We start from the raw sequence: 24,403 nt of genomic DNA on the forward strand, positions 1-24,403 counted from the left end.
TGATCTGCTTCTTGTATTTCTTTTAACTACTTAATATCATATACGCACGCAGTACGCATCTTCCTAAATTTATAATAATAATTTAGTAATGAATTTAATTTTAAAATGTTTGCTTGTAGTTTACATTTCAAATATATTTGGAGGATCATATGATCTGCTTCTTGTACTTTGTTTAATTACTTAATATCATTTATGTACGCACTATGCATCTTCCTAAATTAAATAGCGATTTACATCTTGATCCACATGAACGGGTAATATATGAACTTCTTGTTCCCCATTTCTTCCATGAAAGGTTTAAAAATAATACAGGAAATAAGACGCTTATGTTCTTTGAGATTGTGATTTTGTTAAACAGATTACAATATTGTTGGGATATATCAGCTTAAAGATATTCTTAACATGATGTGATATTATCCAATTTGCGCCTAGTCCACACGGTTTTCCTTAAACGGTCTCGCACCAGTAAGAGATCTAAGTCCATATATGTAACTTTTCAATCTTTTCAGTTACCAATGTGAACTTTTTGCTCGCTACATCCAACAAATATTTTAGGGCCTTTTCGCGAAAGAAATTGGCAGCAGGTTTTCCCTGTCAATAGTTAATACTCATGGTTGGAGCCTGGGATTATCCAAATAATAGCATTAATTAACTCACATTACATACATTAAGTTACCTGTGATTATTATACTAACATATTATGCAGACAGAGATCCTTTAATTTTCATGTTTTTAGGAGAAAATTGACAGGAATTTAAAGGTTATGGTTTCTGATCAGTCGACAGAGTGAGTTCTTATTCTTCTTACATCGATAGATATACTGGATTCCCCCGAGCTCATGTACAATTAATAGTTGAATGATCATCCGTGTTCAAAAAGAAGTGACCTCCTTTCTGTAAAAGAAGGCGCCAGAAGGTCCATCGTTTGGCAACAAAGCAAGATTCACCAAGCTTTCAGCCCCTTCTTCAGCAGTTAAGCTCCCAGTATACGCGGTCATGTCTGTACCGCAAAAGCCAGGGCATACAGAATTTATCCTAAAATTCGGGTATTTGGTAGCTAAAACTCTTGTGTAGGCAATCAACGATGCTTTTGAGACTTTGTAAGCCGCGAAGTAACTTGGCCAACCCTTGGCTTCTACTGAATTCTCTGTAAAATCTTTGAGAAATTCATTCGACACTTGATCCACCCTTTCTTCTGTCAGGCTGTTAGCATCACTTAGCACATTTTTAGCCCATACGTTGCACAATAGCTGTAGAGAAAAAGGAAACCGAAAATCACTAAGTAAATTATAGTTAGCGCGCAATTGTACACGATCAGTTACGCAATAGCAATAGTCCATGATATATATCATAAGGACACTAACTACATGAACAAAATGTAGAGAAATTGCCCACCACATAAGTGTATTGTACACAGCCGGACCTTGCATTTCAGTCAGAGGCTATTTCCAAAAGGCTTGAACCCATGACACTTCAAATTACAGCACTTTGACGAAATCAAAGAAGGTAGCAAATCACACTTGAAACAACTATAGACTAAGCTAAACTAAATATATTTAAGAGGAATTGGTCAAAAGAGATCATTTCCATTAATTTACTATATATTATATTTACCTTTAACTTTCCCAAGAAAAAAGCAACATTAACAATCCTTGGTGAATTAGAGAGCTGAAGGAGAGGGATAAATGCTTCAGTCATCCTTTTTGCACCATAGTAGTTAGTCTCTAGGCATTGTTTTGTCAACTCATAATTTGTAACAATACCTGCAATTGATTTGATCTTCCTATCACCCTCTTCCTGCATGCATAAAAATAATTAATTAAATTGTTGCACCAGCTATAATCTATAATACAATGAAGATGAAATTTAATTTAGTGCAACATATTAATTAAAATTGAAATCTTACTTACTTCAGTTTCAGTAGAAATGGTTACGAAATCTCTTTCTATTAAATCTTTTAGTATAACATAATCTCCTTCCATCATTAATCCACCAACCCCTGCGTTGTTAACCTGCAAAGCAATCGTAATTTCTCCATTTCTTTTAAGAATGTGAAATTGATGTTGATGAGGGTAATTAAAGGAATCGAATTAAGGAACTTAATTAGGCTGGAGAAGAATCTCAAAACTCTAAAAAATAAATTCAATAGGACGACAAACACAAATTTTATAAGCTCAAGACTTTTTTGTTTAACTCAATCGAAATCTTTGATTAACTTGACGATGGAGAAATTTCAACTATCCCATCACTACAAGAGAACAACCTCTTGTTCCTGCTCTTTTTTTGCTTTGCTGACGAAGGTCCTATGGTAGGTAACAACATGCACAAGCAAGTTGACTGAAGGACCGGTGCTTCTACTCCACCCCTCAATAGTACACACCAAGAAGATTAAAACCACTCCCTCACGTTCATGCCAACTATTTGTCCTTTTTCAATATTTGTATAACCCCTGTAAGATTGTTTGTCTAAATTATTCTTACTTCTCCTTGAACATTTTATTTGAATAATATATACTTCACTAATTGAATCAGTAAACTAGGTGGATCTGAAAAAAAAAAAAAAAGTAATAAATGACTTCTTGTTACGTCAAACAAATTTAAGCTAGGAATATTTGTGACCTCAAGAACAACTAATTAATACATAAAACATCCACCCACCCCCCTCTCTCTCTATATATATAGATTGCACGGCGGAGTGATAAATAGTACTCCTAAACATCTAAATCTTAAGCAAATGTGTATTCTTTATTTTAAATAGTACTTACCAGAATATCGAGCCTTTCAAATTTGGTCTTGATGAAGTCCACAAGAGAAGAAATACTAGTTGGATCCATAACATCAAGCTGATGAAACAAAATTTGATCATTATTAGTAATGTTTGTCTCCTTTTTAAGCCTTTCAATAGCTTCAATGCCTTTCTTTTCATCTCTTGATGTCAACACAACCACTACACCTTTGCTTGCTAATTGTCTGCATGTTTCATATCCTATCCCTTTGTTCCCCCCAGTCACTACTGCATACCTGATCATAACACATATTTCTTAGAAATGCTCAAGAGAATTTAAGTTATACACACAGACAATAACATCATAGGAAAACTATGTCATTAAGGTTACCTTGTGCTGGTGGTTTTCTCTGCCATTGTTGAAAGGATTAGTAGATCTTGATTCTTGATATCCAGCTTTTTTGGTCTAAGCAGGCTTATGTAACTAACAGTGCATTGGGTTTGGTAGAACTATTTCACTATAGTAGATGGAATTATATAATACTGGATATAGTTAGGAATGAAATAAGGGAGGCTAATGTATTGTCGGCTATTTATTACGTTATTTCTCATGTAAAGTTTGTCCTCTTTCTTGTGTTTAAAAATAGTAGCAGTAGTTCCTTGTTGGACAATAGAATTTAATTTGAGGCCTGTCATCTATGAATTTGGCGTATTTCCCAAGATGCGATAGACTTAGCTGGTCATAAAATAATATTAGTTGTTTTATGAATTTGGCGTATTTCCCAAGATGCGATAGACTTAGCTGGTCATAAAATAATATTAGTTGTTTTTTTGGTACATACTAATAATGATGGATGTTTCCTTTTGGATAATATAAATTTTTTCATACTTTGACTATTATTCATATTTTATATTTGTTTGTGTTAAATAGTTTGAAAATTTGGCACAAAATGGACCACTGTACATGTTGACACAAAAGCAAGTTGCCAAATCACTTTTCTTTTCTTGACCATTATTCCAACTTGCTTAGTTACGAATTTCAAAATGATGGTCTGCATTTTCCCCATTTTGAATGTTTGTTTCGAGAATCTGCTGAGCATCTACTTCTTGTTTTCTTAATTTTTATATCTGTGTCAAAATCAGACAAGTAAATTAAATTGAAAAGAGTACTAACTGCCTACATGGAGTCTTGTTCTAAGAGTTGTGTACCATGTAAAAGCACAATTTAGCTAAATATCTGAAGTTAAGGCTTAATTTACCTGTCAAGGTTCGAACCCAGGTTGTTAATGTGAAAGTGCACACTTTTGACCAACACTCCTCACCACTGAATTATGCTTCTCTAATTTATCAAAGGTGTGCAACAACATGTATATAACCATAAATATCTATATTTAATCTATATACTCAAAAAAAATCCCGACAAAAGATATTCATCTAACCATCCTTCGGTGACTGTAGCTCCGCCCCTGTCTTCCTACATTCAAAAATGTCAACTTGACTTTTGGGAGGAAATGATTTCTTGAGGCCATTTGCATATAGAATAGAAGGAAATGACTTTTTTAGATCTCCAATCTGTAAAAATGAAAATCTTGTATCTATAAACTTGAGCGTCTCTTGCAAAAAAGACATAAGTTGTAAGCATTCACTGTTAGAGAAATAGTCGGTGCGGAAAAATATTGAGTGAGAAATATTGTAGTGACATGAAAAATTAAAAGAAGTTATTTCTTTTGAGTGTATAGTAATTTTTGCAGTACTTGCGTCTACACAATATAAATTACTTTCTATACGTGATTTTCCCCTTATTCAAAAGGAATTTCATGTGAATTCTCAATGTAATCTACACAGAATTATTGCTATTATATACTCCCTTCATTCCAAATTATCCGTTCCAAATTTTCTAATTTGATGTTTATTTTACTTGTTTTTTCATTAATCAATTGAGATAAAAAAAAATTCATGTTTTACCCTTTGTATTAATTACTTTTTCTTTAAATTAAAATGTCAAAATCATTTAATAGGGATATTATGATAAACTAGTCATGTTATTTATTATTTTTTTTAATCAATGTGCCACCTCAATTTAGGACGGATAATTTGGAACGGAGGAAGTAAACTACAAATATTAATTATGTGTGTTGTTTTTCCCAACAAGGTCCTCGAAAAGTGATATCGATTATGTGTGTTGATATACACTGCAAATATTAATTATGTGTGTTGTTTTTCCCAACAAGGTCCTCGAAAAGTGGTATCGTTTTACCCAAGCGTATCGTCTAGTGGCTCAATGAAGTTGGGATTAGCACCATGAGGTCTTAGATTCAATTCCCAGCAAAGATAAACACTAGTTGTTTTCTTCCCATCTGTTCTAACCTTGGTGGACAGAGTTACCTGATACCTGTTGCTGGTGGGAGGTGGCAGGTATCCCGTGGATTTAGTCGAAGTGCACGCAAACTAGCACGAATACCACGATTATTAAAAATAAAAGTGGTATCGTTTTGGAGAGTCAAAGCAACATGACACTTAAAGTAGGTTGTGTTGTTTGACAAGAAAGTTGTGTAAATCAGAATAAAACAGTTTAGCAGCGGATAATTCATATAGTCAACCCAAAACCTTGGGGTCGTTTGGTTTGAAAATTTTTATCCCAGGATAAAATAAAAGAATGCATTTTCCTTTGTTTGGTTGGAGGAATTAATCTAACCCGAGATAACTTACCCCATCATTTTCCCCTTAGTGATGGGATAACTTATCCCATATACATGGTGAGATAAGTTATCCGGGGATAACTAATCCCGGTATTAGTTATTCCGGATAACAATTTTCAAATCAAACGACCCTTTAAGGATTAAGGAGCAGTTGATTGATATAATGCTGGTACTAAACTAGTCCTGTTACTTTAGTGAGTGAGGTAACATACAAAATGGTGATAGAACTTCCTGGAAACTCATTGACAAAGATTAGGGTCATGGCCATATTCTGATTTTCAATTCAAGCTCAACACATCATTAGAGAAGAATATTAGTACAACACACAATTGTATTTCACTAAAGATAATTAGTACATGTTATTCTAAGGCTCGTAGGATTATATATATAATCAGCTGCACGTTTACAACGAACAACATAATCTCATTCGAATGATGAGACTTCTTTCCGATCAAAGAATAAACCAGAAGGGCCATCATCAGGCTGCAGGACAAGCCATACCAAGATATCAAGCCTGCCAAATTTTGTCTTAACAAAATCAGCCAAAGAAGCAACACTAGAAGGATCCACTACATCAAGCTGCTGAAACACCAACTTTTCAGCCAAACCAAATCCTTTGAGCTTCTCCAAAGCTTCAATCCCTCTCTTCTCATTTCTAGCAGTTAAAATCACCAGCACTCCATGAGAAGCTAGCTGCCTACATATTTCAAGTCCAATCCCTTTGTTTCCCCCTGTAACTACTGCATACCTGCAGGTAGAATTAGTAATCAACACAGAGTAAAAAACAAAGTTTGTGTGATTTTGATTTGACATGGGACATTAAGAAAGTATGAAACTTTTGACTTTTGTATCTTTATTATCCATTTGAAAAATTGAAACTAAAGAGTAGCTAATAGAAAAAAGACCCTTTTTTAAAAAATAGATTAAGCAAAAAGATACGAATAAATTGAAATGCTGGGAGTGCTAACTACTTCATGTCTTTCAATTTATGTGACATAGTTTTAACTGCATGAAACCTAGGAAAGAAAAATACTTTTAAAATAAGTCTTAAACATGTCATATCATTTGTATGACTATAAATTTCTAAAAATATGTCATCTTTTTTGAGCATACTAAAAAACTTGTATCACATAAATCAGTTAAAGATGATATAAATGCTAGAAGCAGAAATTCAGTACTTTGTGGCTTTGTTTGCTGCCATTGAGAATAGTCTTGGCAGATCAGATCTAATTCTCTTGATTTTTCTACTAAGTTGATTTTCAACTTCAGATTTATAAGACACAAAAGCATCAAATGCATCATCTTTATTTCTAAGCAACTACAACTTAGTGAATCTAGAGAAATCATCAATAAATGTCACATAATATCTTTTACCACCTCTAGTCATAGTTTGTTTTAAATCACCCAAATCAGTGTGAATCAAAGATAACAATTCAGTTTCTCTATCAACTGGAAAACATGACTTTTTTAGTAATTTTAGTTTCAGCACATATTTCACATTTATCAAAATTACTTGAACTTAAACCAGATATTAGATCAAGTAATTGCATATTCTTTATATATTTAATATTAACATGTCCTAATCTAGCATGCCATAAAGAAATAGACTCAATCATATAAGTAGAAGCTGATGCATTATCACTGATAATAAAGTACATAAAGTCCATGATTACAATATCCATTTCCAATAAGAATATCATAATTAGTTAATATGACCTCATTATTTTCAAATATAACCTTTATTTCAGCTTTTCCTAATAATGCCACAGAAATCAAATTAATTCTGATATTAGGAACATATAGCACATTACTCAATGCCAAGGGTTTACCAGATGTGAGTTTGAGAAGAACTTTGCCTTTTCCAAGAACTTAAATAGTTCTCGAGGTCCCAAGATAAACAATTTCTTCTTCTTTCTCAACTTGGGTGTATGATATAAAATCATTTTTATTTATACAAATGTGTCTGGTAGCATCAGAGTCTACCACCCAATTTCTCACATTGGTCTCAATATTCATTTCTGAAATGACCACAATAATTATATCATCCGTTTCAGTCAAATTTATTTTTGACTTAGCGAGATTGTCATTTCTTTTCACATATTCTCTTGCATTGAGATGCATTTTCTATGAAGATTCTATTATTAACATTAGACATGCAGCCAAATTTATTTTCATACCTGTATTCTGCAGTACCATAATCTTCTGACAAACTGACTGGAATGGAAGCAGCCATAGCAACACCAACATCAGTATCATCAACGGTCTTAGTATCAAAATTATATGCCATAGTTTCTTAGATTGTTGGGGAACAACGAAAAATAATAATAATAACCACAACGGAAAAATAATATTGTTGTTATTATTAATTTGCTGTTGTGGTTATTATTATTATTTTTCGGTGTTCCCCAACATATTTTTGGCCATTTTCCATACAAACTATACAAAAAGATCTCAAGCCATCAGGGTGCAACCAAATCCAACTATATGCAGATTGACATAAAAGTTACAAGCAAATGAATGTATATTTATCATATAAGCATTTTGACTTGTACATGTAATTGTTGGTGCTCAAGGCGCAGTGCTGTTTCTCCAATCAGTGCTCAAGGCATAATGTCCACAAGCTGACTTAAATACTGTCGTATCTTCATCTTTGTGTTCTTATTCATATAACTCTTGTGTTCTTGGAATATATTTTTCAATAATATACGGTGAATATTATGTGCTCGACGCAGGCACGGCTGCTTTTCGTCAAGCGACATGCCATTTATATTAGGCCTGTTATTGGCAAGGGAAGTCGAGTAAATCTGAATAAAACAGTGTATAGCAGAACGGACAGATGATTCATATAGCCAATCCGAACTTTTTTGGAATTAAGGAGCAGTTGATTGATATAATCCTGCTACTAATTAAACTAGTCCGGTTACTTTAGTAAGGTAACACAAAATGGTGTTAAAACTCCCTGGAAACTCCTATAGTGACAAACATTTCTGATTGTCAAGTTCAAATATATCCTTCAAACAATCAGGTACAACACACAATTGTATTTCACTAAAGGTATGGTCAGCTATGCGTTTACATTGAACAATATACTCTCATTCGAATGACGAAACTTCTTTCCGATCAAAGAACAAACCAGAAGGACCATCATCAGGCTGCAGAGCAAGACTTACAGGACTCTCTGCACCTTCTTCAGTAGACAATATCCCATGACCGTAATCGCCTGTTTTCACATAACCAGGGCAGACGCAATTGATCTGTATAGGCGGACGCTTCTTTGCCATGATCCTCGAGTACGCGTTCATCGCTGCTTTAGAGAGTATGTAGGCTGACATGCAAGAAGGCCAGCCCTTGGCTTGAAGTGAATCTTCTTTGAAGTCCTTCAAATATTGATTTATCACCTCTTCTATTTTTTCTTCGGTGAGGTTTTCACCGTCACTTAATACTCCTTTAGCCCATTCATGTGTCAAGTTCTGGAAATGCAGTTGGGAAATTTCACTCAGCTACTCATGGATTATCAACATTGAATAGTCAAATTTGCCGATAAGTATCCTAGCTTAATCAGTTTCATCATCTTTATTAAGTTTCCTGTGATTGTTAACGTATTGTGCGGAGAAACATCCCCTTCGTATTTTAATGAGAAATAGAAAAATTGACTACACTAAAACTAGATCATGTTTTTGTATCAATAAGTCTCTACTTTTTTAATACTTCTTCAGTGTCTGCTAATCTTATTTTAATTGCTAGAAGAGTAAACGAGTAAGTTCTAAGTCACGGCATAATAAATGGATAGATAGATAGACACCTTTACTTGGCTTCATGAACGGGAAACTAAACACTCCAACTTTGAGAATGTACATCTAGACACCTCAACTCGTCCCCGCCGTGTCTAGTTTGAACAAAGATGGTAAGAAAATGTAGATTCGAGTAGCTTCAAACTTTTAATCATACTCTTATTCAGAATTAACCATTTGCATGGGCCAAGTATGCCAGCATACGCCTAAAAATTGAAATGTTAAATCACGCTGAACTGAATGTAGCTATAATGTAAATGTGGTAAAGTTGCAAAAGATTCTGAAGAAACGTTATCAGGTTAATACCTTTAGCCTACCCATGGAGGAAGAAACGTTCACAATCCTCGGCAACTTAGATAACTGGAGGAGTGGAATAAATGCTTCCATCATTCTTTTCACACCATAATAGTTTGTTTCAAGACACTCCTTTGCCAACTCGCGGGACTCTGTCAATATGCCGTTCCAATTGACTGGAGCTTCTCCGGTCTATAGCACAAAGAATGATAAAATAAAGAATGCGATGTCAAATGTTGATCTTTCCATATAGAGAGAGTAATGGCTACTGGCTACTGATCATGTTGCTTGATTTAGAATCTAATAGATTTCAAGATAAAGACGGGACTTGTTCTGGTTTCTTGACTACAGCGGAAACATCAAGCCGTTTTCATGGTTAATTCTATCTCTAAACAAAGAATGTAGTAAAATGAAAGGTCTAACAGTTAATTTGAGAGCTGTCTAATACATTATGATAAATCTTCGGGGTTGTGAATTCTCTTAGGCGCATCACAGAACATACATTATGACATGAGTGTAAGTTCTTGTGGTGTTAAACATGACATCTTTTTATACGGACAAAAAAGGAAAATAAGAGAAACAAATTAAAATAGAGGGAGCAATTGATAGATTGATTCAAGTTAAAAGGTCTTACCTCACTGGACTCTTGTTTAGCTCTTAAGGCATCAACATCTACATTGACTCCAACTATTCCTGCATTGTTCACCTAAACCAAAGAAAATATATATATACATCCACAGCCCATTTAATTTGTTTTGGTCATAAAAACAAGAAAGTTAAACCCAGAACATTATATTAGGTACCAAGATATCAAGCCTGACAAATTTTGCCTTGACAAAATCAGCCAAAGAAGCAACACCAGAAGGATCCAATACATCAAGCTGCTGAAACACCAGATTTTCAGCCAAACCAAATCCTCTGAGTTTCTCCAAAGCTTCAATCCCTCTCTTCTCATTTCTAGCAGTTAAAATCACCAATACTCCATGAGAAGCTAGCTGCCTGCATATTTCGAATCCAATCCCTTTGTTTCCCCCTGTAACTACTGCATACCTGCAGGTAGAATTAATTATCAAGACAGTACTCAAAGCAAGTACTCCCTCCGTTTCAGTTTGTCTAAGTTTAATTTGACACAAAAATTTTGAAAGTAGAAAGACTTTTTAACTCTTCTGGTCTTAAAACCAAACATATGTAGAATGCACCAAGATGTTTTTCAATCTTGTCGTTTTAAACATGTCACATTGAAAGTTGAAATAAAAGAGTTGTAAAAAAAAAGACGTTTTTTTTTTTTGTTGAAATAGACTAAATAAGAAACGTAGGACAAATAAACAGAAATGACGGGAGTAGTAACTACTTCATGTCTTCCAATTTACATGACATAGTTTGAACCTTATGAAACATATAAATTGCAGTCTAAAACATGTCATATCATTTGTATGACTATAAATTTCTAAAAATATGTCTTATCTTTTTTAAGCATACTAAAAAAACTTGAGTCACATAAATCAGTTAAGATGAAATGCTTCGAAGTGTACAAATGCTAGAAGCAGAAATTCAATACTTTGTGGTTTTGTTTTCTGCCATTGAGAGTAGTCCTGGTTGAAGAAGGCTCCAGTTGATTTTCAATTGAAGCTAATTGCTTTCTTATATATGGCTTTTCATGCGCAGCAAAATATGGCAAAGCAGCTATCCACGAGTATGCATTTAATACTTCACAAGATACTGAGCACAAAAGTAGGAGAGATTTGATAAATGTATAAAACTGAAACTTGTTCTCCATCAATTGTCTACAAGTATCTAATTGTTTGAAGTGCAAGAAATGTATGGGAAAAAAAAAAAAAGTGGAACACATAAGTAGCCTGAATTTGTTGATTTTTTCCGCGTCTGACCTGACACCAGTGGTGGAGCCAAAATTTTTACTGAAGGGGTTCAACACCAACTATATATACATAAAAAATAATTTAAATCATAACATAATATTTCATCGAAGGGGGTTCGGATAAGGCGACTCTGCCGAGCCACTGACTGACACATTATGTGTTTCACGTTGGTTGAGCGCGTGAAAATGTAAAAGAAGTGCTGATTTGAATTTGAAAATGACAATATTTTCCCTCTTTAATTATTTAGCCCTAACTTCTTCCACTCGTCTTATTTCTCATCTCTGACTCTCTCTCTCTCTCCCCTTTCTTCTTTTAAATGGCAGATTTGCCATTGTTAACTTAAAGCTCAATATACTTTTTTTCTGTTTTCATTTGAAGCTATTTACTTCATCGAATAACAATGACGAATTTCTCTTCCTCGTTGACTTCATCTTCTTCAACTGCAATTATGCTCTGTTGTGAACAAAAAAAATCCAACTTTTTTCTTTTTAGATATTTACAAAATACCATCACTATAACAATATATTAGGTAGGCACTATATTTAAGAGGGAAAGAACACAAACGTCATAGAAACTCATAAGTGACTTTACCTGATGAGATTGAGCCACAAAATCGTGATTCTAAAATGATGCTGTTGTGTTTCCTTCCGCGAATCAGCCAAAAATATAGGATATTATAGGACTTTCGTTTGTCAGTAAGATAAATATACCACCTGTTTTAAGAGAAATTAATGAATTCATTCAATTTTTTCTTGGATTTTCTTTATCAAGTAACATTTTTTTTTTTGACATGAAGTGTCAAGCACTAACTTGGATTTTATTTTTAATCGGATGATGTTTTATTTTGATTGGTTGAATATTCCGTGTGGGTTGCCTATGATTCACGTGCACGGCTCTTGAATGCAGACTTAAAATGGGTTGGCTTAATAGACACATTTGATAAAAAGTATACGAACAAAATCAATAAATTCAGGAGCCGTGTATGTGTTGAGAGCGATTGTATTCAACAACTTTTTCTAGTTGAAAAATGATCATTTGGTGGGTAACTCTTCCTCAGAGTTCTCAATCATGTATTCATATTTTCTAATCGGATTTGATTAATTATTATCTAAAGATTTTCAATTCAGAAACATCATATAATTTGAAAAGAGAATGTGTGACAAACACTTTGAGATCTAACAATGGAGAGATTGGAAGAATTTTTCACAATTCAGTTTAAGAATGTACTGAAACTGGAGGAATTTCTTCAGAAAAGATAAACATTATTCGTATGGAAGGTAGCTTGAAATTTCATTTTCACAATCAAAACAGACAAGTATATTAAATAGAAATGAGTAATAAATAAGTACAATTTAATCAAATTACCCTACAGTTAATGTCTTTCTTAAGAGACTTGCAAACCAAAAATAAATGTACTTAGAAGTATAACTATTGTTTACATATATGACACTATTGTTTACATATATGACATAGATGCTTGGTACTAGGTAAATATAAATGGTGGGTGTGTTTTTTAAACAAAACATAACTTGTGAATCCATTTTTGTATTTTTAAAAATCTGAAATCCTGATATGAAATTTCCATATCAAGCATTTTGGAGAATTTGAGATTTCCATCTCATGTTTTTTATTTCAATATGAACCAGTACTGAGAAGCATGTGCCCATTGCGGCGACGATGACACCGAAAAAGAAATAGCGAGTCCCTATCTTCTTCTGATTGTGCTAGTGATGCATTTATTTTAAGTCAGTTTGTGGACATTTTGCCTTAAAGCACTGGTTGCAGAAACAGCACCAACAATTATATGTACAAGTCAAATGTTTATGATGATAAAACAAACATCTTCTGCAGCTTGTGAACAACAACAGGTTCCCACAAATACAATAAATGCAAAACTGTCTTCCAATCGATTCGTGCAACTCTGAATAATCACCGGTAGAGGTATCCCTAACAAGCAAAGATGCTGTGACCTTACGCGAGATGCTCTGCAAGACTAAGAATCTTGCTGTGCTTCTTTTTCCTCAACTCATGGGGCACTGGACCAAAAACTCTGGTTCCAATGGGATCACCATGCTTGTTGATAAGTACCACAGCGTTGTCGTCAAACTTTATTTCGCTCCCATCACAACGGCCTCTTGGCATGGCAGCACGAACAACGACACCATAATGCACTTCTCCTTTCTTCACCTTCCCGCCTGGCTGAGCTTCCTTTACTGAGCAAACTATTGTGTCGCCTAATCTTGCTCCTTTCTTGCCCTTCAGTGCTTGGATGCACGCCACTCTCTTTGCACCTGAATTGTCCACCACTTTCAAACTTGTCCTCATTTGTATGAAAGTTCTTTGTTGCTGAAAGGACCAAAAACAAGTAAAGCAACTTCACAATCGGTGGAAGAAGAGACGGTTCAAATCTTACTCAACTGAAATGCATAAGATTCAAGACCTTTTTCCTAACAACTCATAGCCATGTAATGTGTTATTAAGATGCTTCCTTGACAAAATGCATGCAACATCCAAATTTAGTGCTCAATGACTGCTTAAGATTGCAAATGAACCGAAAAAGAACAGGTGTTGAGGGTGAGTGATTTAAAAAGCATAGCAACAAACCTGGAGAAACAAATGATTGCACATCATCTCGTGTGCTGATCTCATTAAACCGTCAGCATTATTGCAGAGGCCACTGAACAATGAACGACCCACTGCTGCAGTTTCATTACATGTGTTTTAAAGCACAGGAAGGCAGTGAATGCAATAGATGGTGCAGATAGCAAAATATTCTGTTGCAGTTGCTAATGGACTACTTAATGCACATAAAACTGACAATATTGGACAACCATTTCAAAAGGTTGTCGTCCAGCAAAATTTGTTGATGAGTCTGTAGCAGATAAGAATCATATTACTTCCATCTTCCAAATTGAATCATCACGTTTAACTTTTTCAGAAATGAAAAAAAGAGCCAAACATTTAAAAATGATTAAATATGTTAATAGGTGTAAATATATTGTATTAATGCCTTTCTCAAAAAAAAAATAATAATAATAAAACTTTCTCAAAAGAATATATTGTATCAATGCGATTATGAGACTAAGTAAAAGTTAATCTATTTCTTTCAAGAAAATAAACATTTAAAAGAAACAACAAAGAAAAGCTTTATAAAGTAGAACAATGAATCCCGCATAAACATCATTTTGGATAATGAGAGTATTCAACTCGGGATGGAGCAAATCGATTCAACCATAGTTTTCTTGATCAAAGAGAATCAATATTAAGATATAGACTTTGTCCTGTACATGGGTAATAAAATCCCTCCCTTTACAATTATATATATCTAAGTTCTACCTGCTATGCGGTAAAGAATGTAAAGGAAATTCACTGCTCGGAGATTTTGATATCAAACCCCACTAGAACACGTGGTTCCTGTTTATGAGCTGCTCCGTGCAAGGAATATAAAATGAGCTCATTGTGTTTAACTTAACTAGAACACATAAACACAAAATCTAAGTTCATTAGACCATCCACCAACAGGCAATAACGTAACTACCTAACTCTGCAGATCAAACAAAATCTTGGCCCGTCTTTATTTAAAGAAAAAAAAAAAACTTACTCCAGTTTGTTGTCCTCAATCATCTCATTTAGGTTCTACCTGAAACTACATCACCTTTCCTGTAGAAGCAGGAAAGAGAGAGAGGATTCTCCTAACAGGTATCCAAAGATGGGCGAGGATCAATTAGTTAGTTGACGAAGTTGATGTTGGAGTAGAAAAGGCTAAATAGGAACGGAATCAGGAATTCTAACCCTTTAACTTGTACCTAGGCATGCGGCATGCTAACGAGATCTCATGAGAGCTTTGAATCAGTAAGCTCATGATCTAGGGTTCAATTAGCACCAACTTCAGACGGATGGAATTTACTTAAAAGAGGAATCATAGAGAATAGATCACCACATTTTAACATATTTGTCACATCATTGAAAAAGTGCTAAAGAGTTACATGTTCCATTTCACACAATGTATAGCATACTGCTCCGTATTAGAAGTCAAAGAAAGTAAAGGCCCTTACCGCGAACCAACCGAGAAGAAGAAGACGTAGCCATCTTTGGAGAAGATTCTGTGATAAGAATGGAAAGTCAATAACCACCCACAAATAGACATAACACAAGCAGTACAATATTAAACACCAAGTCTGTCAATAAGTGTAAGCAATATTCAAATAGATTTCATGTAAATACTAATCATATTATGTGAAGTACAATATTATGCCAGTAACTCAACATGTGGACAATGTTCAGGGAAAGAACAGATCAAGCACCAAAGCTTATTCCTCCCTTATCTCTTTCCCTTCAGAACTCTCATCACATAAAATACATTGCTAATAAAACTTTTCAGGTACACACAAGGATAAGCATCTCAATCTACTGATTTCTATTATTTTGGGTTTAGTAAACATAAACCAACAGTATTTTAGAGAATAAACCAAAAGTATCATCACCCATACTTCTCTGCACAAAGACTGTTAATTCTGCAGCTGAATTACATAAGTCACTACCACCAACGGCCAACACATGATGGGCAATGACAGTCTACCCCTTATTTTCACCATTTTTAGAGAACGATCATTGCAAACTGAATCATGAGTGCCTCATTTCAAGAAACTAATGCTACATCTAGTAATCTGATTACAATCACAGTTACTCAAATGGAGAGAATAAGGGCCGGCATCAAAATTCCATCAAGAATTAATTTGAACTGTAAGCGGATGAACTATGAAGTACTGTGTCCATTGGTTATCTAGAAAAGCAATTGCAGGCTTCCATCAAGATTCAGAATCCTAAAAACTTTATTATCAAAAAGAAGGATGCAACCTTCAAAATTTAAGTAATTTTTTTTTTTTACAAAAATCCCCTTTTTCATTCCAGCATTCGGACTTGACGGCCATTTTGATTGGGACAAAAGCCCCAAGGAACCACCTCTTTGTTTCACTAAAGACATCCCAAATTTAAAGAAGAACAAATCACACCTGATTAAAGAAGCTTAGTCCCACTAGTAAATTCCCTAAGCCTCATCAACAAGTATATCACTGGTAGTATAGCTTTATAGACTGCTATGTCTCACAATTTTTATCAATGCAATGAACTAAACAATGTATGAAAATGAATCAATTTAGCAACTGAGGTTAGAACATTAATAAAATCTCACCAATTTAGATACATATTAGTATTCCTAAGCCCAGAAAATTTACAAGAAAAAAAAAACCACAAAATTAATCCAAATCAAATAAAAAAAAAAAAAAGATTTAACCCCTCAAAAAGTAGTAAAAGATTTCACCAATTTGCAGTACCCATTAATACAACTAAACCCCAGAAAGAAAAACCCCAAAAATAATCCAAAACATGTATAAAGATGTAATCTTTTTAGCTAAATTGATATAAAAACTGGATCTTTTCTTGATATGCAATAATCTAGAAAAGTTGGCAAAGCAATGTGTCAAGTGTGAAGATTCCATACTTACAGCTATAAAAGAAAATAGGAGGAATATGAATGAAGTGAGAAATGAGGATGTGATATTGTGGATGGTTGATCCAGGAGAGAAAAATGGTTTAGGGTTTATGGTTTTTCTTTTCTCTCTTTTTCTCCCTTTTTATTTTATTTTATTTTTAAAATTTTTACTCTGCTTAAAAAATTAGGGAAAATGATCTAATATTATACCCTTCTTTTTTTTGGTAGTAATAAATATTACTCCCTAACTCCCTCTCTAATTACCCATTCCAAATTGAGATAACACAACTATTAAAAAAATAATAATTAGTAATATAATTTTATCATTTTTTTCTCTATTAATTGTGTCATGATGTTGTTTCAATATTGATGGAGTTATTATATGGTTGATACCAAAATATTTTTTGCATGGATAATTAGGATTATTGGATTACCAAAGTGTTTGAAATATTTTTCAAGATTTAATAATTCAATGCTAGTAACAAGGTGTAATCAATTACAAAGGGTATAATGAAGGAAAAAAAATATTTTATCTTGATTGATGAAAAAAAAAAGATAAGTAGAATAAAAAATTAAATTAGAAAATTTGAGACGGATAATTTAGATTATACCCTTATACTTTTGTTTAGTGGTTAACTTTGTCCTTCGCATGTGGCTATTTTACCCCCCATTATAATACAAGGCTATTTATACTCCTTTCATTAATAAAGTTAATTGTCTTTTGTTATATTATGTGGCTATTTTATTCCTCACGTTATACTATGAGGCTATTTATACTCCTTTCATTAATAAAGTTAACTGTCTTTTGCTATATTATGTGGCTATTTTATTCCTCACATTATACTATGAGGCTATTTCTACTCCTTTCATTAATAAAGTTAACTGGCTTTTGTTATATTATGTGGCTATTTTATTCCTCACATTATACTATGAGGTTATTTATACTCCTTTCATAAATAAAGTTAACCGTCTTTCGTTATACTATATGGCTATTTTATTCCTCACAGTATACTATGAGGCTATTTATACTCCTTTCATAAATAAAGTTAACAAAGTATTCTTATTTTTTAGAATTCGTAACTTATAGAATTTTAACGATAAGTGCAATACCAGCGAAATAATTAAACTCATGCATTATGAATAAAAAAGTCAAAAGATTAATATGTATCATTTTTTATTTGATCTTTTATAAATATTCTTATCTAAAAATATAAACGTTGTACGAGTTTCAGCTTGTTCAAGATTTATTTTAGAGGGTATTTGAATCAATTTTTAATATAAACTTAAAAATTTATAATATTTTTAGAGGATATTTTTTGTTCATTAAGTTGAAGTGTGATCAGGACGTCACAAATTTAAGTCTTGAAAATAATATCTAGTAAAAATGCAAGATATGATTGCATATAAATTACAATATTCTTGTGGTCAGATCTTTTTACGAATTCTACGCATCGTGGAGACTTTGACGCACCAAATTTCCCTTTTGCCTTTTTTTTTAGTTGAAAATGTGAGGATTACTATTTATTTTTTTTGTAAAAAAATAATTTAGTTGACGGACATGGCAATTAATCGGAAAGAAAGAATCACTCAAGTTAATTAAAAAATAGATAGTACTAGTAGTATTGACTTATTTTCTTGATAGGATTTATAAAAACCCTCAAATTGTACAACTGTGAGAGAAATATTGAGATACTTCATCATACTATTAGTTATCTATTTTTCCCTTTATATATCTCTTAAGAATTCATAAATAAAAAAGATATTTTTTCTAATTTTTGCTTAATTAAAGAAAAAACTTTGTAAATAACTTTTTTGCACTTTTTAAAACTATAAGGATAAAATGAGAAATAAAAAATGTGACCAATTCTATCTTGATTTTGTAATATTAGCACAACTATTTATTAAAAAAAAGTGCACAATTAATATTGGACAAAGAGAGTACTCCCTCCGTTTTATTTTAGTTGGCCCTCTTTCTAAAAATATTTTTTTTCCATTTAGTTGTCCCATTAATGAAATCAACATAATTTTAATATGTTCTTTCAATAATACCATTATCATTAAATGACTAAAGAAGTTGTATATATTCAAATTTATATTTTCAAAAAATAATTAATAAGACTAATTTGATAAAATAGATCTCTAATAAATATTTTTTTTAATGGATGTGCCAAGTCTATAAGGCCAATTATTATGAAACAGAGATAGTATAAAATACAGAAGTATTGTTAAAAAAATAAATAAAAGGAAATTGAAAAGCCAAAACAATACAGAACTGAAGGGGAGTGGGGGCGGGGGAGGGCGCAGGGGACAACTATTTTCAACAAGGAACCCACATAGAATTCGGAACCAAAATATGCCCTCCAACTAAAAAAAGAACCAATGTATGCCATATGAAAGAAAAAGAATCAAAATAGGCTTTGTGCATTTATTAAGTACACAATGCCCTTAAATTTGTAACAAAACTTAACTGACGGTGTTAGAAAAGTCAAAATTAACATTGTGCACAATTCATTTTTTTAATAAGTGCACAATTCATTAAAAAAATGAATTGTGCACTTAATAAATGCACAATCCATTTTTTTTATAGGTTGTGTTTCACGTGCTATTAAAGATTGTTTTAATAGATTGTGCACTAAATAAGTGCACAATTCATTTTTTTTTATGGATTGTGCACTTATTTAGTGCACAATTCATTTATTTGTACTATCTACTTTTTTGCACATTTTTTTAATAAATAAATAGATTGTGCACTAAAAAAGTGCACAATCTTTTAAAAGATTGATTTGTGCACTAAAAAAGTGCACAATCTTTTAAAAAAAATGATTTGTGCACTAAAAAGGTGCACTTTGTACTATTCATCTTGTTCAAACATATCAACATCAATCTTTCATTGATATGAAAGTTGAATATGTGCACATAAAATGTGCATATTATTCTGTTCACTTGCTTCAACAGTCCTTTACAATTTCTAGATAAAGAGGAAACATGGTCTTCTTTACTGCAATAACTTCAACTTTTTTTATAGTTCAGATAAATTTTTATTCATTTAAGTCTTAGAGAATGAATAGTGAATGCATCAAAGTTGCATTTTTTGGGGACGGTGAAATTATTCATGAGGGTAATACAATATATTATAGTATTTCTCCCAAGTGCAACGTCAAATATCCAATTTCAATTGGTTATCAAGAATTTTTTGATTCAATTTTTAGAAGGATGAAAATTAAAAGTGACGATTATGATATATTTATAATCGGACAATATCCAAATTCCTTCTCATCAAATGGTCTGGCATATGGAGAATGGATTATCAATGACGATGAGTCATTGACTGAATTTTCTTCTGATTATGCCAGTCAAATAAAATTAAATATTCTTCAAGTTTATGTTAAGGGAGCGGACGAGTCGTCATGCGCACTCTCCTGCACAGACGAATGTCTATACACAACTTGAGAATCCAACTAATATTGATAATGCCCGATTAAGTCAATATAGCAATTTTTTCGACGTGAACGTTTCTCAATACTTCATGTCGAGTAACGTACCGACACAAACTTCAGTACCTGATTTGAATGAAACTTTGAATCAAAGTGACTGGTAATGTCGATGAATACATTTTATTATTAGTAATATTTATTTTGATTGCTTTGTGTTTATTTGTTATGTCATATTATTGTTATATTTTTTTCAGGGGATTAACTTTTGGTGAGACGAATAATGATGATTTTTTGGGGCAAGATTATAATTATGGCCAATCATCACAGCTTTGTTGGGTGGACAATGCTGGAACATCTTCAAATATTCCTCTTTCGTTGAATCTTGATGTTGTCGAGTACTATCGGTAGGTAAAATATAGTTGTTATTATATTATTTATACTTATAGCATATATTAAAAATATTTAATATTAGAAAATATAGGAATAATGTATCGCGAGATGAGCATGTCATTCCCGAAGATATTGAAAATGGCGATCAAGCAAATTATGGCGAATTGTCACAAAGTGATGATAGTGCATCTAATAATTCTGATGGAGGTGAATGTCCCTATGTCTCGTCATCGAGTGATGATGGTGTGAGATTCAATTCTGGACAAAGATCCATGTCCATGAGCCCTTATTCTGAACAAGAACCAATTCCACAGGCATCAATGCAAAGGCTGATACCAATATCACAATCAAACAGTAGACCCCATTTTTATTCTAATGAAGTTTTGTTTCTTGATCATTTTCAAGAAGCACCCGATGTGTTTATGGATAAGCATGAAAATAATTTTATCCCTACAGGTGTGTGGCGTGAACCGGCTGATTTTTTAAATGATGGTTTTTATCTTTCTAGTCAGATGTTGTTCAAGTCACAAAAAGATTTGCAACGGGCGGTTAAACTCTATCATATTAAAGAAGAAAGGGAGTTTTTTGTTGTTAAGTCTGGAAAGAATGTCTTTATAATTTATTGCAAACGTGTAGATCAAGGTTGTTCTTTCAAACTTTGTGCTACCAAGGATAGTAGTAATAACTTGTGGAAGATCGGCAAATACATTGGCGAACATACTTGTAATATGGGTGATTGTTGTGGAGGTCACAACAATTTGGATGTAGACATGATTGCAACTGTTCTCGTGCTGTATATTGAAAAGACACCGAGGTACTATTTTTTATCGACTGCATTTCACTACACAAATCAGTAGTTATATTTTCAATTATAATTATTAAAAATACTTTGTTATAGGATCTGCTTTTTTTTCTTTTTGTACATAGCTAATTTCAAGATTCTACCATTATGAAGGACAAGTTAAATTCTACAAAGACTTAATACCCCATAGTCGGAATAAGCGTGTAAGCAACTTCACTAGGCTTACAAAGGGAGTTCAAGTTGACACCAAAGTAACATTCTGAAGAAGCATACATAGTGCAAACAAGTGGCCAGTGCTTTTCAAAGAACCGAATATCACGGATAAAACCTGAGGCGAAAACCGCCTCCACACGAAGAACTTCTTTGTTTTGGCAAAGAGCACAAAGTATTTGGGAATACATACTTCGATAAGAATTCAAACAAAAAAATAATTTCATTCGGGATTGTATAATTGGTGTATGGATCAGGACTTCTATTCTTGAAATGAGGACTTTTATAGTAACTTGTTAAAACGGGACGAGCAGGTAATCCTCCAGGTGCTTAAGCCTCAGATTTTATGAACAAAAAATACATCCCTTTTCCCTTCTCAAGTTCTGGCACAAATTGACTCATCACAGGCATTAACAGACTATAGAGTTGTTATCTTCTTGAAAGTTCTTCTTCAATTGTTGGCATCAATTTTCTTTCTCCTCCTGACGTTCCGAAACTGCACATCAAGAAAATTCATATTCAGCTTCAACCACACATGCAGTAACAATATAACCAAGTTCACTATACCAGTCCTAGCGAACATGAAAAAATATTGAAAGAAAAATAGAAGACAAACAATTAGACAAACCTTGTCAAGAACTCAGAAATGGGATGAGAGTAGAGGATTTGAGATTTATCACCATTGGCAATACGAGTGATATCAGATTGAGTATCTTCATAGGTGATAGCTGGCATGATTTTCTTGAAAGTTTCTCTATCAGTATGACCATTAAGTCCATGCCTCTGCAAATACTCAACATGAGCATTTTGAGTAAGTATTTTAGCAAGAACCTTTTGTTGTACAGTTGTGCGAACTCTTCACTTTTGATGTCGCGTATGTGTCGGATTTTCCAAAAATACACTACTTTGGTAATTTTGACAAGAACCCGCTAACATCAAATATTTTGATAATGACCCAAAGGTCATCTGAGGAGTTTATGCAGCTATACATTCAGCTACTACTATACATTACTGTAAAAAACTCTACTTGTGATCCATCGTTACACATATTTTAAGAGCAGACATTAAACAGCTTAAAAATAACATTGTTATGACGGAAAATCTTGTAAGACAACACACAATCACCTAAATAGAAAGAAGAAACAGGAAAATGAGTTGGATAAAAATCATACTATAACTAGCACATCCATTCAGGGTACTTACATAACTATGTGCCACAACTCCTAAATCGTATCGACTCCCGCGGCCTAAGCCCCCCCATGTGCATCATTGTCTTCATCTCTGTTGTCCCTCCTCTTTATAGCACCAACTGAATCAGCACAATGCTTGCTTTTACGATTCTTTATACGTGTCGGAACCTACAAACAACAATTACACATAAGTAGATAATGTCAAGCTAATTATATTAAATAATTTACAAATATTACTCTATATATTGGAATAATTACCCATGTCTCCTCCGTCACATCCATTGATCCATGAGATGCATCCTGAACAATAGAAGATGCTAAATCTGGAATCTAAAAAAATACAAGAAAATAATATGTTAACATATTATAAATACGAATAGTCATTTTAAATTTATTTTTTAAAATTATTTACCTGTGTGTCAGAGGGAAGCTCTGCGACTGTCTGAAAAACTATGTTGGGGGTTTGGACCAGATTGGATGACGAGGTGCAAATCAAATTCTGAGACTGCTAAAAAATCTATTACAAGAAAAATAGATAATCAAAAACACACAAAAAAACATAATGAAGTAATTGTTAATTCTAACCGCCACATCTCCAAACTCAGTCAAATCAAAACTCAAACGTAGAGTTTATGTCAAGAACGTAGAGTGCATGTCAAGTCTTGAGAGGGCATGTCACAATATGACTGTGGGTTGGGTTCATCAACCCAAGCAGGTGCAACATATGTCGAGAAATTATGAGACTCAGGCAAGGATGAACAACCTGGCGTGAACGGTGATGAATGAAAAGGCGACGAATGAACTTGATCATGATGTCCAACCAGGTCATCATATGCCGCTGCTTCAGGCTCTGGATCAGGAGCCGGAAGTAATGGAACATCTCTTACTCCCTCGTGTATGAAGACACCATATCCACATCCACATCCGCGACCACATCCTCCTCTACATACAACTGCATCACTATGTCCACGTTCACATCCACGTTCTTCCCTTCCTCATCTACGCATTCTGAATGGTTGTTGATAGTGTTCGTCAGGAACTGCAGGCCCCTAAAATGCCTGATTTTCCTGGTTAAAAGTCCTTCTAATATCATTAGCAATCTCGGCTCCATGCTCTCTAGTCATCGAATTCGGACTCAACGTCCATCCCAAAACCTTGTCATACAACTTCTTAAGGCCTCTACGTATCACCTCATGTGAAGGTACAATCACAGCGTACCTAGAACCTCCGACAGTAGGGTTTCCCAATAACAACCGACCATGTCATAAATACTACCCCATATAGGCATCTAAGTCGGCATCGTGATGTACCTCCACAACTGTAGGCTGTCAATTATTCCACATATTAACAGCCTGGTTATGCTCTGCAATAAACTGCTGGTCAACTGGAGATCGATCATCATGCTTAGCATGGTTAGCTTGCCATAGAGGAGCCTCAGGAATGTGTTGTGGAATCTCAAACTGTCGCATAACTCTGTCTGCTGGGTACCACTCTATAAATTC

The 24,403-nt window shown here is 33.6% G+C and overlaps 2 protein-coding genes and 1 pseudogene across 5 annotated transcripts; all 3 read right to left on the minus strand.

Moving 5' to 3' along the window:
- Nucleotides 1-627: 627 nt before the first annotated feature.
- Nucleotides 628-12,675, minus strand: LOC107879228. Its single transcript, XM_047403170.1, has 14 exons — nucleotides 11,976-12,675; nucleotides 11,066-11,226; nucleotides 10,311-10,557; nucleotides 10,142-10,213; nucleotides 9,520-9,699; nucleotides 8,518-8,892; nucleotides 8,130-8,226; nucleotides 7,600-7,714; nucleotides 5,864-6,170; nucleotides 3,115-3,233; nucleotides 2,764-3,019; nucleotides 1,910-2,011; nucleotides 1,614-1,796; nucleotides 628-1,249 (listed from the first exon to the last, which is right to left on the minus strand). Exons 2-14 carry the CDS (start codon nucleotides 11,086-11,088, stop codon nucleotides 872-874), a joined length of 2,454 nt encoding a protein of 817 aa, XP_047259126.1. The 5' UTR covers nucleotides 11,089-11,226; nucleotides 11,976-12,675; the 3' UTR covers nucleotides 628-871.
- Nucleotides 12,676-13,094: 419 nt separating this feature from the next.
- Nucleotides 13,095-17,048, minus strand: LOC107839154 (50S ribosomal protein HLP, mitochondrial). Of its 4 annotated transcripts, none has more exons than XM_047403169.1 (5): nucleotides 16,889-17,024; nucleotides 16,397-16,512; nucleotides 15,440-15,487; nucleotides 13,989-14,080; nucleotides 13,095-13,730 (listed from the first exon to the last, which is right to left on the minus strand). In XM_047403169.1, the coding sequence occupies exons 3-5, from the start codon at nucleotides 15,471-15,473 to the stop codon at nucleotides 13,356-13,358; spliced, it is 501 nt and encodes a 166-aa protein (XP_047259125.1). In that variant the 5' UTR covers nucleotides 15,474-15,487; nucleotides 16,397-16,512; nucleotides 16,889-17,024; the 3' UTR covers nucleotides 13,095-13,355. The 4 variants fall into 4 exon arrangements, with proteins under 4 accessions (XP_047259125.1, XP_047259124.1, XP_016538012.1 ...); XM_047403168.1 differs by having other exon boundaries at nucleotides 13,989-14,083; nucleotides 16,889-17,023; XM_016682526.2 differs by lacking the exon at nucleotides 16,397-16,512 and having other exon boundaries at nucleotides 16,889-17,048.
- Nucleotides 17,049-21,632: 4,584 nt separating this feature from the next.
- LOC107879227 lies at nucleotides 21,633-24,012 on the minus strand (annotated as a pseudogene).
- Between the last annotated feature and the right edge of the window lie 391 nt (nucleotides 24,013-24,403).

The sequence above is a fragment of the Capsicum annuum genome, unplaced genomic scaffold (assembly GCF_002878395.1).
Source record: "Capsicum annuum cultivar UCD-10X-F1 unplaced genomic scaffold, UCD10Xv1.1 ctg3524, whole genome shotgun sequence".
NCBI lineage: Eukaryota > Viridiplantae > Streptophyta > Magnoliopsida > Solanales > Solanaceae > Capsicum > Capsicum annuum.